Genomic DNA, 13714 nt, shown 5'->3' with positions numbered 1-13714 from the left:
CCGCGAATTCGGCGAATCAGCCGAATCGAATTTTTGAATAATTCGCTCATCTCTAGATGCTGACATGACCCTTAACAGGAGTGATTGAGAGAGCAGAAAGAGGGCAACTCTGGTGTATGAGTCATATGGGTGAGAGTTGAACGTATAATCGCAATTTTAAGGGGGAGTCTTAAGGGAATAGGGGCATACAAACGTTGCTCATATACACAAACCACCCCTTCCCTTAAACATTTAACCTATTACATTTACACTATTGTGTAATATGCATTGATTATATTACCAGCTACATATATCACTTGCTACCTAAATCAAATCACACTTCAACATGTTTTCTCAACATAGATAACCAATTAACACTTCTCCAAAAATGAAATGTGTGACTTTAAAACAAATAATAAGTCTTTTAGCTATCTTGGATTTCACTGTGCATAGCTGAAGTGAGAGAGCCATGGATCCAATATTTCCAGGAGGAAATTTCCGTTAACAGCAGAGCGGAGAAAAACGTATTCCTTTGGCCTCATACACACAGACTTTCAGAGGCTGCAAGTTACATTCGCATAAAATTCCCAGCACTTTCCCATGCTTTTGAAGCAAAAAATGCCACACTGTCATCCAGGGGCTTTTCCCCAAGTGTGAAAGAGACACTTTGGGAGAAATATGCTGCTCACACATGCAAAAGCCATTGGCTTTTACACCAGTATTGCCATATACAGCCATTTACTTGTATGGGAAGCTGTGCGTGGCACCTGTGTTTCCCCAGGTATGGGAAAACACTAGGGATTGTATATTAGAGGACTTGCAGCCTCTAGATGTCTGTATGCATGACACACTAGGCATAAGAAACAACATCTTTACCTGCCTAAAGAGTATTCTCTGCCAAAAGTGGTCCTGGAGTAAAATCTACATTGCTACAGATTTTATTTTTGTCTCAGTTGCTACATCTAGATACTTCAGATAAAGCGTAAGTTTGTTTTTGTGCTGCCCATGATACTGTAATATCAAAGTGACCGTGTCTGTGGAAAATGGCTGATTATAAATCCTGTATAATATTTGGCACAAAAAGTTTGATCCAAGTTGGAGAGCGCTGTGTGCACTATTATAAATACATTTCTACTACATACCTGTCAGCTGTGAGTTTGTTTACATGCCAGTGCTGCTGTTGCTGTAATAGTTACGATGGTGGTGAAAGGGTTAAAAGTAAACTTAATTCAGATATTGCAGATGTAACCTTGGAAAACTTATGGGGAACACAGGGGGATTTGGAGCAGCCAGAATCTGGAGCAGCTGTGCGTGGCAACCAATCAGCTTCTATCTTTAGTGTTCAAATTAAAGATAAAACTGGTTGCCCTGCACATCTGCTCCAGATTTTGCCTGGTCTGAGTTTGAAACATTCTCCCCCAATGTACTTATCCAGGGCTCTTGTTTTGCACCCAGTCGTAGAGTGAGGTGCATTAGATTACCTCATTGCATAAAATCACCTTGTTACCATCTGGTGTTTTAGGCACACCATATGTAGAGACTTTCTGGAATTGCGGGCCAGGCATTCTTGGTTTTGCATACGATCTCTCTCAGGGTGATAGAGCGCCAGTTGCACAGAACAGAATGACATGACTTTGGAAAGCAGACTCACCAAGAGGCACATGTCGGTAGAAAGGTTTCTGCATGTGACGAATTCCATTTTCCTCCTATTCTGGTCAAAACTCACAATGGTAGATTTTTCTCACGTTCAGTCCTAGTATTAGGAAGGGAGGACAAAAGTAAATGGTGAATTCCCACTGCAGTAGAAAAGACCGCATTAAAAACTTTTGCAAGGGTCCTAACCCCTCACCACTGATACATGTTCTATATAAATGTTTCAAAGCTTTTCAATCTGTTCTTCATGTCAGATTTTTTTTTTTCCAGAAAGAATTAATTAGTCTGAATTTATGAAGGCATCACTGTGGTTCTATCTGTGCTTCAGCATTGATGTACTTTGTTGTAATTTGTCTTTTATTTATTTGCTTTTTAAACATTTTGCCATGTTTGTCTTTTTGTCTGGTAAGACCCTTTTTCCTTTGTGCTCCTTTATGTTTGTCCTTATGTTTCAATCATACATTTACCTGTTTTCTGCAGATCTCTTCGTGTCTTCTCTGCAAAGTGGACACTAATAATGGTGAACAGTCCAAAAACCTCAACCAATTAGAGAGGGTACTTCTTTTTAAGAGCCTAAAGGTCTCGCCTATATTCATCCTCCTATGTACTGTGTGCTGCTAAGACACAGGAAACTTGTAATTTGTGTAGCCTGTTTGCTTTTCTTTCATTCCCAATCTAACCTGTTAGCATGGCTTTTTGATGGATGCATGAGGCATAAGGGGCTTTGCTGTGTTGAGATTTCTGCACTCGTGATCTAGAACTTTACTTCCTAACTCATGCTTCTGGAATGAAGTTGCTAATTTGAGATGGATAAATCCACCCTGTTTCCATTTGTATTGTATGTAACTGCTGCAGCACATAGATTGGTATTAGGTAACAGTCAAGTGTGTATGTGTGTAGTTTATTATGGTTTATAAAGTGGTATAATTAAGTGCCCAGAACAGTCATTTTGACATAAATACTGCCATTTATTTTTCCATTTTATTACATTTTTCTTAAGTTTTTTTGAAGTATAGGACGTAATTGTCAGAGGAAAGGGCCCTATTCATAGCTGTACTCTTTGCCAGGTACTGATATTGTATAGGATTAGCATTAAATAAGGTAAAGGTTAAAGTAGGACTATAGGCAAAACCTTTTTTTTTTTTTTTTAATTTTGGATAGAGAAAGGGAGGGTTATAACCTGTATTAGTTTATTTTTTGACCCATTGGGGAGATTTACCTTTACTTCCTGTCCCTTAGCCAAAACAGGAAGTGAGAGAAAATCCTGCAAATTAGGGGAATTCCTTGGGGGACTCCTAGGTAACCAGAACTAGTGTCCCCATTGGAAAATTTCCCCTCTATTGCTTTTCTGGGGACAACCCAAAATGTGGGATTTTATTTTACTTTCAATGATAACCGTAAATAGGACAAATAGAGAGGGTGTCTGTTTTCTCCTATAATCTAGTTAAGTTCAAATATGCATTTTGTAGCAATATAGAGGTCAACAGACGGACCCTCCCCATGGGTTGTGAGACCAGGAAATCAACACTTTTGGGATCTGTAGGACCTTCAGCCAAAGGTTTCTCTTCATTTCTAAAGAGATCAGTGGTAGAGAAATATAATCTCCCAGATCCTTTACTGTCTGTGTGTTAATCTGGCCAGCAGAAAAATCCAGTTGAGTTCCAGCAAGTGGATCTTTTCTTTGTTTAAACCGCTTTCCTTCAAAGCAAAGGCGATTATAAAGGTTTGTAATTATCAAATCTATAGATGATCATTTTATCATCATTATATGTATTACCAGCATAAGACTTAACCAACCCAGTAGCTGGTGAATTTTGTCACTTTAGCAAACGTACAGAGTTGCCTTGTGCCTAATATGACTCTGGAGTCACCATTAGATATTGTGACCACTGGTGTCAGCGCATTGATGGCTATTTTCCAGATACTTTACACATTACTGAGACTGCATGATCTTTTTAAAGATGCATTCAAAGTACAGAGCAGTGCTAATGTACACCGATAGCTTTGCTCACATATCCGTGTTACATGCTGCAGGTTTATGTGGTAAATTTGTGTTTTGGTGGCAGCAGTTGGCACAGATGTTTAGCAAACCTAGGAAGATGTACTTTGCTGATGTGAGGTGAATATCTGGAGACTAAAGATTAGAGGTTATTTTAGGATTTCTGGTTTTAATAGTGACATAGGCTTATGGGAAGGTAATTGTGTACAAATTATTTTTGGTTGCCAGGTTCTGATACAAGTGACCTGCTTATTGGCACTTTTCTGACCCTCTAAATTTTTAAAATTCATGCCTAATCGCAAATGCTACCAGATGGCTATTGGCTTTCACTGACCTAAAAAAAATTGTCTCTAAGCACAAGAAGAGATTTGGCCTCACCTAATAACTTTCTAGAAACACCTTAGGGTTAAGCCTTACCTGCCTGTATTTCACTTCTCAATGCAAGCATTTGATATTCTAACACTGGTTGGTTGGAGCTTTATTTCAGGGTGCCAAGCTTCTTTTTGACAGTTTGAGCTCGGGGTGCCTGGAATACATACTTACAGGATTACTGACCGCTAATTCATGAAGCACAACAGAAGGCAGGGAAGCAGGATTATGTGGCTTTTTTTCATTACCAGTATCCATATTACATACAGTATAGTCATTGCAGTGAATATAAACAAGTGAACATCACAAGTTATTTCACAAGTTGACATCATTTTAAATATGACTTATTCACGAAAAAAAGGAAACTCTCCTTCTGATGATACATTTTTTTTCTTTCCAAATGAATAGTCCGTTTTCATTATTAAAGCAAATAAGTTCTGATGAAGTGAGGGTGCTGTCATCGCTATCCTCCCCTTTTGAATATGCTTTTTTGCCAGACTGTAATGCTGTTCCAATAGCTTAAGCCTGTAGAGCAGTGATGGCCATCTTACAACAGGAGACTTCAAGTGTGGCTCCTGACATCGTCAAAGAGCCGCATATAATATTCAGTGTTATGCTACAGCTGCCAGAGACTGCAGACAACAGCAGAGAATCAAAGACTACAAGCATGTTACAGGAGATAGTAGTAACCATGGGCATGCTACATGAGAGAGGGGACATACTTCAGGAGACCATTTTAGATTTAAGAAAGGTTACATGAAATTGCTAGAGATCACTGCTTAAAGCATAAATAAAGGCAAAACATTTTTTTTAGTTTTGAAGTGGAGATGGATTAGAACATCTGTCTAGTTTTTATTGCTGTCTGTGTCCCCATTAGGGAGATTCACCCTCTCTATTTGTCATGTTTACTTTTTATCATCAAAAGTAAAAGAAAATCTTAAATTATAGGTTGTCCCCAAAAGAGTAATAGGAGGGAAATCTTCCAATGGGGACACTATTTCTGGTGACATCCCGGGATTTCCTAACGTTGAATGGATTTTCTCTCACTTACGGTTTTGGCTATGGGATAGAACATGAAGGGCAAATCTCCCCAATGGGCACAGTTGGCAAAAAAGCTGACTGAGGTTTTACCCTCTCTTACTCTTTGTTAAAGTAGAACTAAAGGCAAAATTTTTTTTTTTATCATTTTTCAAATACATCCTCCCTACACCCTGGAAAAAAATACTTGTTCCACATTTTCAGTTTCTCTTGGCATGATCCATTATAAAAGAAGAAAAAAATTAAAAGAGAAAAGGGATGGAGCACACAAAAAAGGTTAGATAGATAGTTTTCAAGAAATTCAAGAAATAAGTTTTTCCATTTAACTACAAAAAGCCAGGCAAAAGAATATTTTTCCTTCATTAGATACAGACTGCAAGGGCCCAAAGGGCCGTACAATAAGTGCAAAAAGGCTGAAGGGTTGGACATCAGGGACTTAGAATCACTGATCCAGAATAAGTAAGCAATTTTGGGTCTCCGATTTATTTATTTTGGTGACTTTCAAGATGGCCAGCAACTAGTAATTTCAGATTCCCCTTAAATCTCCTAAGAAATATTGTCACTATGGGCATCTCCACTTCTCTGGAAAACCTTTCACCTCCAAAAATAAGCCTTTGTGTATCAAGCACCCAGAGCAACAAAGGACTTTAGAGGAACGTAACAAAATAACTCTACACTCAGAGCATTAGGCTTCCTATGCCCTTACCTGCAGAACATTAAATGGAATGCCAAACCTCAAAATGGATATTTTTTTCCCTCTAATTTGTTATCAATAGGAATACAGTACAGGAGAGGTACAGTAGAAGGGAACTTATCTAAAGCCATTACTTATTTAGCATAATCTTAATGGAGACAGAAAGTGGAAACAATTATATTAAGTTTCATATCACATTAAGGTATAGGTCACATGATATAATCCAATCTTTGCACAGAAGCAGATATGCCAAAGTTGGCTTAGGCCTAAGAACTGAAGTTCTCTCCCACTGTATTGTTTGTTTTTACTTTTATTAATACAACCCTAATTCCAAAAAAGTTGGGACGCTGTACAAAATCTACATAACCGAATACTAGGATTTAAAAATCTCATAAACCCATATTTTATTCACAATAGAAAACATATCAGATGTTTAATATAAAAGTGAAGACTTGTAAGCTGCTATATAAGTGATGAATAGTCCAGAAAGCTAATTGTGAATCGCCTGCACCTAACATATACTCATACTATTGTGTTAAACCAATACTAAATAACAAAAAATGTGCTGCGCTTCACTCAATAATGCTAAATTCAAATAATAAATACATCCATGTACTTCTATTAATAAGTGTCAAAAATATTATATTAAATGAATAAATCAACCAGTATCAGTAACCAAAAGCAATGTCCATATACATGTCAAAAAAAGTCCATATATGCTTCTTCAGAAATTCATGTTCCCTTAAAATGAAATATCCAGTGCTTCTTAATTGATCTCCTGTGTGAAAATAACTAAAATTTGTGTGCTTCCCCACCGGTTTTGCTTGATTAATTGTGGAAGGAGAGCCCGACGATCGAGTGAAGGGGACCCCTAACAGCAGGATACCATACACAATTTGGCCCATTTAAAGGGACACAAGCGTTATATGACCTCACTTAATGGTTTGGTCATATTTCTAAGGTGAGCGCACAACTGGTGGGGGAGCACACAAATTTTAGTTATTTTCACACAGGAGATCCATTAAGAAGCACTGGATATTTATTTCATTTTAAGAGAACATGAATTTCTTTCATTGCTTTTGGTTACTGATCTAGGTTGATTTATTCATTTAATATAATATTTTTGGCATTTATTAATAGAAGTACATGGATGTATTTATTATATGAATTTAGCATCATTGAGTGAAGCACAGCACATCTTTTGATATCAGATGTTTAAACTGAGAAAATGTACCATTTTTTAAGAAAAATTTAATTTGAAAATTGATGAGACACATCTCAAAAATGTTGGGACAGGACCAGGTTTACCATGGTTGTAGCATCACCTCTTCTTTTAACAGCACTCTGTAAACGTCTGGGAAGTGAGACCAGTTGCTGTAGTTTTGGGAGAGCAACGTTGTCCTATTCCAGCCAGATATACAGTAAAATTCTAACATTTTCACCATCAACAGTTTTGAGTCGTCTAACGTATTTTTTGTTTCAAGATGTGTCAGATATTTTCAATTGATATATTTAAAGTCTTTGCAATTATGCTGAGGAATGAATTAAGTTAATTGCAACAGGTCAGTAACATTATTGGGTATAAAAAGCGTATCTTAGACAGAGTGTCTCAGAAGCAAAGATGGACAGAGGTTCACCAATCTGAAAGGCTGCATCTAAAAATTGTCGAACGATTTCAGAATAATGTTCCTCAGTGTTAAATTGAAAAGACTTTAAATATATCATCATCCACAGTACATAATATCAAGAGATTTAAAAAATCTGGAACAATCTCTGCAGCTTGCATATCTGGAAAGGCACATGAATGCTGAAATATATATCCAGCAGCATATGCTCCAAGCCAGGCGATGTCCTTTTCTAAACCACATACTACCTCTATGGCTTCGTAGTAGAAGAGTCAGGGTGATTACCTGGCCTGCCTGTAGTCCAGACCTTTCACCAAATGAAAATAATTTGGCGCATCTTCAACCAAAAAATACGACTAAGAAGACCCCAAAATGTTGAGCAGTCTGAATCCTACATAAGGCAAGAATGGGACAACATTCCTCTCCCAAAACTCTAGCAACTGGTCTCCTCCTTTCCAAGACATTTACAGAGTGTTGTTAAGAGGGGATGCTACAACATGGTAAACTTGGACCTGTCCCAATTTTTCTGAGACCTGTTGCTGCCATCAATTTCAAAATCACTTTTTTTTTTCTCCTCTTCGCTCAAATTTTTGTTGTGTTTTACATGGCCTGTCATCTATTTGCAGACCTTTCAGAAACTACTGGTTCTGTTTTTTTGGCAGTCTAAAAAATTTACCAACAAATGATGTGCAGTGTTAGGGCCTGCATAAACAATCCATCCTGGTAGGCCCTCACACTACATAGTTGTTGGTAAATCTGAAGAAGAGATTACAGTTTGTAAAGTGTGTGGTAAGTGTGTAGAATGACAAGTACCTATAATTATTTTTTATTATCTTACAAAAAATGGTAGCATTTCCAAATTCACTTTGGTTTATGTTGCTGTGCTGTTTTACATAACGTTAGATAGTGTTTTAAAATCTCACATTGGTTATTTTATGTGAACCTGGTATAAATATATACATATGAAATGAATATAGCCCCCAGAAGTAGAACCAGTGAAGAATGCATTTATCTTATCAGAAAAACTTTGTACACTGGTAATCTCCTAAACCCAGGTTTGTGGTGAATGCAGGCCTTGACTTTATTATACAGGATTTATATAGTGCCAACAGTTTGTTCAGCGCTTTACAATATAACGGGAGACAATACAGCAACAATATAGTTCAATACAAGAGGGATTTGAGGGCCCTGCTCCTTCGAGCTTGACTTTATCATGTTTTAGGTTGCTTAAGTTTAAAATGGTATGCTTATTACAGGTTCTCTTTAAGTCTGTATTTGACCCCTTCCCCCTCCCATTACTTTACATGAGTTCATCTGAATTTAAATCTGCCCTTTAAAACCTATTACGTTGACATGAGAAGTATTTAGATAACCAAAGGCAGTTAAGGGGTTGAGGAAGTAGATAATGTTTATACTAGGCTGTTCCTGTGATTCGAATTGTCATGATTAATACCTAGTTTAGCCTTGTTTGTCTTCAAGCTGTTGGTTTGTTATTATGGCAACATAGCAAAGATAGCATATGGAAGTGTTGGATAGGACAGGTTTTTGAACATTTAAAAGCATCAACCTTATACCAAGTTCTTTTAAAGTCTAACCTCTTTAGTGAAATACAGTTTAATAGATGGGTACTGCTTAAAATAGGCCCTTGCTCAAATGTTAGTGGAATAATACACAAATACTAGAGCTGAATTACAGGATCTCACAGAAGTGAGTACACCCCTCACATTTTTGTAAATATTTGATTCTATCTTTTCATGTGACAACACTGAAGAAATGACTCTTTGCTACAATGTAAAGTAGTGAGTGTACAGCTTGTATAACAGTGTAAATTTGCTGTCCCCTCAAACTAACTCAACACACAGCCATGAATGTCTAAACTGCTGGCAACAAAAGTGAGTACACCCCTAAGTGAAAATGTCCAAATTGGGCCCATTAGCCATTTTCCCTCCCCGGTGTAGTGACTCCTTAGTGTTACCAGGTCTCAAGCGTGAATGAGGAGCAGGTGTGTTAAATCTGGTGTTTATCGCTCTCACTCTCTCATATTGGTTACTGGAAGGTCAACATGACACCTCATGGCATTGAACTCTGAGGATAAATAAAATATTAACAAAAATGTGAGGGGTGTACTTCTGTGAGATACTGTATATACCTTTCCTTTCCAGCGGCTGAAAGCCTATGGAGGGAGAGGAGAAGCGATCTTTCAGCTTCTGCAGGAGAAAAATTTGATCTCCTAAGGAGGTCTGAAAATTCAAACTGGATAATCATCCACTTTTTAACAGAGCTGTGACCATTTACCAAGGTGTTTGACTATGAGTATCCCTGGACAGAGCTTTGAAATGATTTACAGCAGGAAATGTGACTCTTGGAAAACGCTGTACAAAAAGCTTATACGAGCGAATGACAAAATGTCCAGGAAAAATGTGCAAAAACACAACACTCAGGTTTGAATGCAGCCTAATATAGAAGAAACCAGAGCAGTGCCAAACTTCCCTACCTGACTTCTATACAAGATATTGTTTTTTTTTTTTTTCAAGACTCTGTTTTATAATGCATGTTAGAACCACTTGCTGTTAACTAATCTTTTTACAGCTTTTATATGGAGCAGTTCCCAGCTATCCTGATCCAATTCAACAAATCATATCAAGCCCAAAAAGTCTTAATGTAGCAAACCTGATACAGCTGGTTGTGTTTTCAGCCTCTGACATGATATTTCTCTAAAGAGAGATCTAGAAGTTTTAAAGGGGGGGAATAAAGGACTTGGTGACTAGACTTGGTCTAGATCCTGAACAAGTCCACATTCCAAGAGATGTCAAATGTATTATCATCTACTTATCATAAGAATACTTTGGAATAATGTTTTCACTAAAAGTTAAATACATTTGGAACCATGGATCACCCTATTAAAAGGCAAGATCACAGGAGAGCTTTTTATGCCAACGATGTTTATAGTGGATTCACTGTAATTAATATTCCTTGTGTAATGAAGATCACTGAATATTGGAGTGCATGGGAAGACCTCTGCTCCTTTGAGCATGCAGCATTTTTTTGAGGAGTAAAGATCCTCTTGTATAACAGAATTACAGGCTTGAAATTTCAGGCATATGAAAAGCTCTCATGTGACCCAAGCTGGAGTGTGCATGTAATTGTGCCCTTACCTTCACGTCTTGATGTGTCAACCAGTCCCCTGTCTGCAATCCGAATGTGTAGCTGTAGGCACTTTAAATGAATTACTAATTATGGCTCGTGCCATTTTTCCTTGAGGCTTACAATATCTTTTGGAAAAACAAACGGGTTCAGGTAAGGAGGACTGTAAATATCCGTCTCCCCTCCTTCGTAACAATTTCTCTGCCCCTTTGTGAGTTTTTGTACTTTTATATCTACATTTAGCTGCATTGTTTGTTTATTTTAATGTCATGTTGTTTATGTACTAAGTAATGTATAACTGTCATATCTGCCGTAAAATGTTGTATCTGGTATCTTCACATAATGGATGCAGTTAGATAAGAATTTGAGCCAGTATCCATGAGAATTCAACCTGTTAATATACATATCAGTGTATGATTTTACTTTTCTTCAGTGGTTTTCTAGTTTTAACATGTAAGTGCACTTTTAAGAGTCTTAACCTCCCTTATCCCCCACTTCCCTTGCCATCCTAACCACACTTGCGCATATTACCTCACATTACCCAGCTTTCTCTAGGCCAGACTATTCTTTGCAGAGAACAGCTTCACCTTTCTCTTCCCCATATTCCAGCTCTGTACTCTGAGCTGCTCACTGCTTACCTATAAAAATACAGTTCTACTTAGAGCATGCATGTTAATTCCTATTAAAAAAAGCACAAGAGTACAGTTTGAAGTGTTGGGTTGGAGAATGGAAGTAAACAGCTAGAGCAGTGGTCTGTATACCACAGTCTGGACCTGGGTAAGCTGTGACGAAGAATCATTATGTCTAATAGGATTGAGAATGGAATTAGGGAAGGTGATGGCCATTGAAACTGCTCATACATATTAAGAGAAACTGAACTCTGGAAAATGTGCCTTTTAAAAAAAAAAGCAGGTAAGAGGGCAAAGGACTAGCCACCAATATTACCTGTGGTCTCCCTGTAGCTGATTTTTTTTTTTTTTTTATACAGCACTGACTTACAATGCCTTGTTTTGCACTATATCTCTATGGGGAGGCAGCAATTTTGGTAGAGACAGGGCATTGATTTCTCATGTTGGACTGAGCCTCCAGCAAGGAGAGCAGTAAGCAGCACAGCAGTGACATCAGCAAATCTCACTCCAAATGACCCTAGCAGTCATAGGCAGCCGTGTCTTTGATCTTGCACTGCAGATGTAGGGGAGTACCTAGGCACATATTTGCATGCTAGGAAGGGCACTGCTATTTTTCAAGATGAATTCAAGACTATCACATTTTCAGGCCACTGCTTGGGCACAATTAACATTTTTAAAGGTTTCCTATAACAGTGATTCTAATTTTTTTTTCAGTAAATAATGTAAAATAAAACTTATAATTACCATTGCATGAGAAATATAATCCGCTTTGTTCCCCGGTTATCACTTGTTTGGCGAAGTAAACTATTAAAATAAATTGCATGGCTCTACTAAATCAGGTGACCGTAGTGCATTTTGGGTAGTTTTCAGAGTGCTAGGATTTTGTTACATTATGTGCTACAGATTCTTTTAGATGATCCACCATAATGTTTGGATAACTACCTTTTTTTTTTTTTTCATCGTAACTAATGGTGATTATTCAGAGTTTCGAAAAATTTAATAGAAAAAATGGCAGTATGACAAATGCAGCACTGCCTGCAAAAAGTGGTTAATTGAAAACCCATGTGGAGTAATGTAATAGATAATAGCTACAAAAATATTTTATCACCGCAGACTTCCATTATAGGAAGTCATTCCATTTATTGTGGTGTTTACCAAAGAATATTTCTGAAGAATGATCTCCCTATCCAGATATCATGTGGAACCATATGGAATTCTTTGATTATGTAGTTAGGAAACTTCATTGCCTTATGTGGATTCCTTTTTGCTGACAAATAACCAGATTTGAAGACGTCGAATGTTTTTTAATTTTTTTTATTTTATTATGATTTGTTCAACGTGTCAATATCTAACCTCTTTATGATCCATGTGATCAAATAAAATATTTTTGTAGCTATTATGTATGCAGTTACATTACTCCGCATGGGTTTTCAATTAACCACTTTTTGCAGGCAGTGCTGCACTTGTCATACTGCCATTTTTTCTATTTAGTATCTTGGGTTTATAAATCTACATTTATATTGTAAGTGAGATGGAGATATTATTATGACACGGATATACGTGTCAAATTAGGTTGCTCCTTTCTTTTTGTTTCAAAAAATTTAGTTTTGAAAGTAATGTTATGAAACAGCCCAGCACTTTTCAAATCATAAATGTAAAATTTCCACAGTTATTTTAAACTGGTTGTGAAGGCTTGAATTTTTTTTTTTTTTTTAAATCTTTATGCATTATATGCTGCTTGCTATGGGGGCACTAGGCAGGAGGGAGGGTTTGGGACCCAACAAGAGGATTGGGGCTGCTCTGTGCAAAATCATTGCAAAGAGCAGGAAAGTATGACATGTTTGTTATTAAAAAACAAAAAAGCCTTTAATATCACTTTAACTGTTGCAATTGATATTCTGTGGTTTATTGCCTTTCTTCTTCCACTTTACTATGAACCTGTAGGTAATATACTGTAACCCTCGTGTTTCTCAAAGTGTGCACTAGCAGTGTTAGATGGCAGAGCTTAGTATGTTAAAGAAGGATTACAGGAAGTTTCCACTTCTGGTCCACAGTTAAAATACCTGTGCTGGCCCTACTGCTTCACTGCTACCACCTATTAGAAAGAGAAGGTTGATTAAACTGAAGCTGCCACTGTGCGGGCAGCTTGGACTTGTACCACAAATAAATCTTGTTCAGTTGTAAAAAGAAGAATCACTGGTGAAACAGAGTTTTATATATATATCTATATATCTCAATCCACACTAGCATTTTTTTTTCTTTAAGCTCAAAAAACACTGGGTAAAAAAAGCTGGCAATAGCATATTTTTAGTAGCATTCAGAGGTGTTCAGGAGCATTAGCATTTTATTAGTGTTTTTACAATACAAGTAGAGGGGGAAGAAAAAAACCTAGAAAAAAAAGCTGTTAGGAGCGTTTTAGTAGCGTTTAGGGTTTTTTTCTGCTGGAAAAATGCTCCAAAAAACTCTACAAAAACAGTTTTGTTTTTTTTTGTATGCTCCATGCACACTAGCATTTTTTTTTAAGCTCCTAGAAGCTATTCGCATTTTTCTTTCTGCCCCTAGAAGCTAAATAGTGTTATCCTAT

The 13714-nt window shown here is 37.2% G+C and overlaps 1 protein-coding gene across 10 annotated transcripts in view; it reads left to right on the top strand.

The window, feature by feature from the left end:
* The window catches only part of GBF1 (golgi brefeldin A resistant guanine nucleotide exchange factor 1), a 145855-nt gene that overhangs the window by 38675 nt on the left and 93466 nt on the right, over positions 1–13714 (top strand). For 5 of the 10 annotated variants that reach the window (XM_089677253.1, XM_089677252.1, XM_089677250.1 and 2 more), the window contains exons 5-6: positions 2113–2187; positions 10619–10654. The exons of 4 other annotated variants lie outside the window; for them this stretch is intronic. In XM_089677253.1, the coding sequence (XP_089533379.1) occupies positions 2113–2187; positions 10619–10654 (111 nt within the window). The remainder of the gene's footprint in view (positions 1–2112; positions 2188–10618; positions 10655–13714) is intronic. One more of the 10 variants, XM_089677254.1, reaches the window with a different exon arrangement.

Source organism: Staurois parvus, unplaced genomic scaffold (assembly GCF_062004578.1).
Source record: "Staurois parvus isolate SC_StPar_1 unplaced genomic scaffold, SC_StPar_1.0 ptg000182l, whole genome shotgun sequence".
NCBI lineage: Eukaryota > Metazoa > Chordata > Amphibia > Anura > Ranidae > Staurois > Staurois parvus.
The sequence above is the reverse complement of the archived record's forward strand: the minus strand, read 5'-3'. Positions and strand labels throughout refer to the sequence as shown.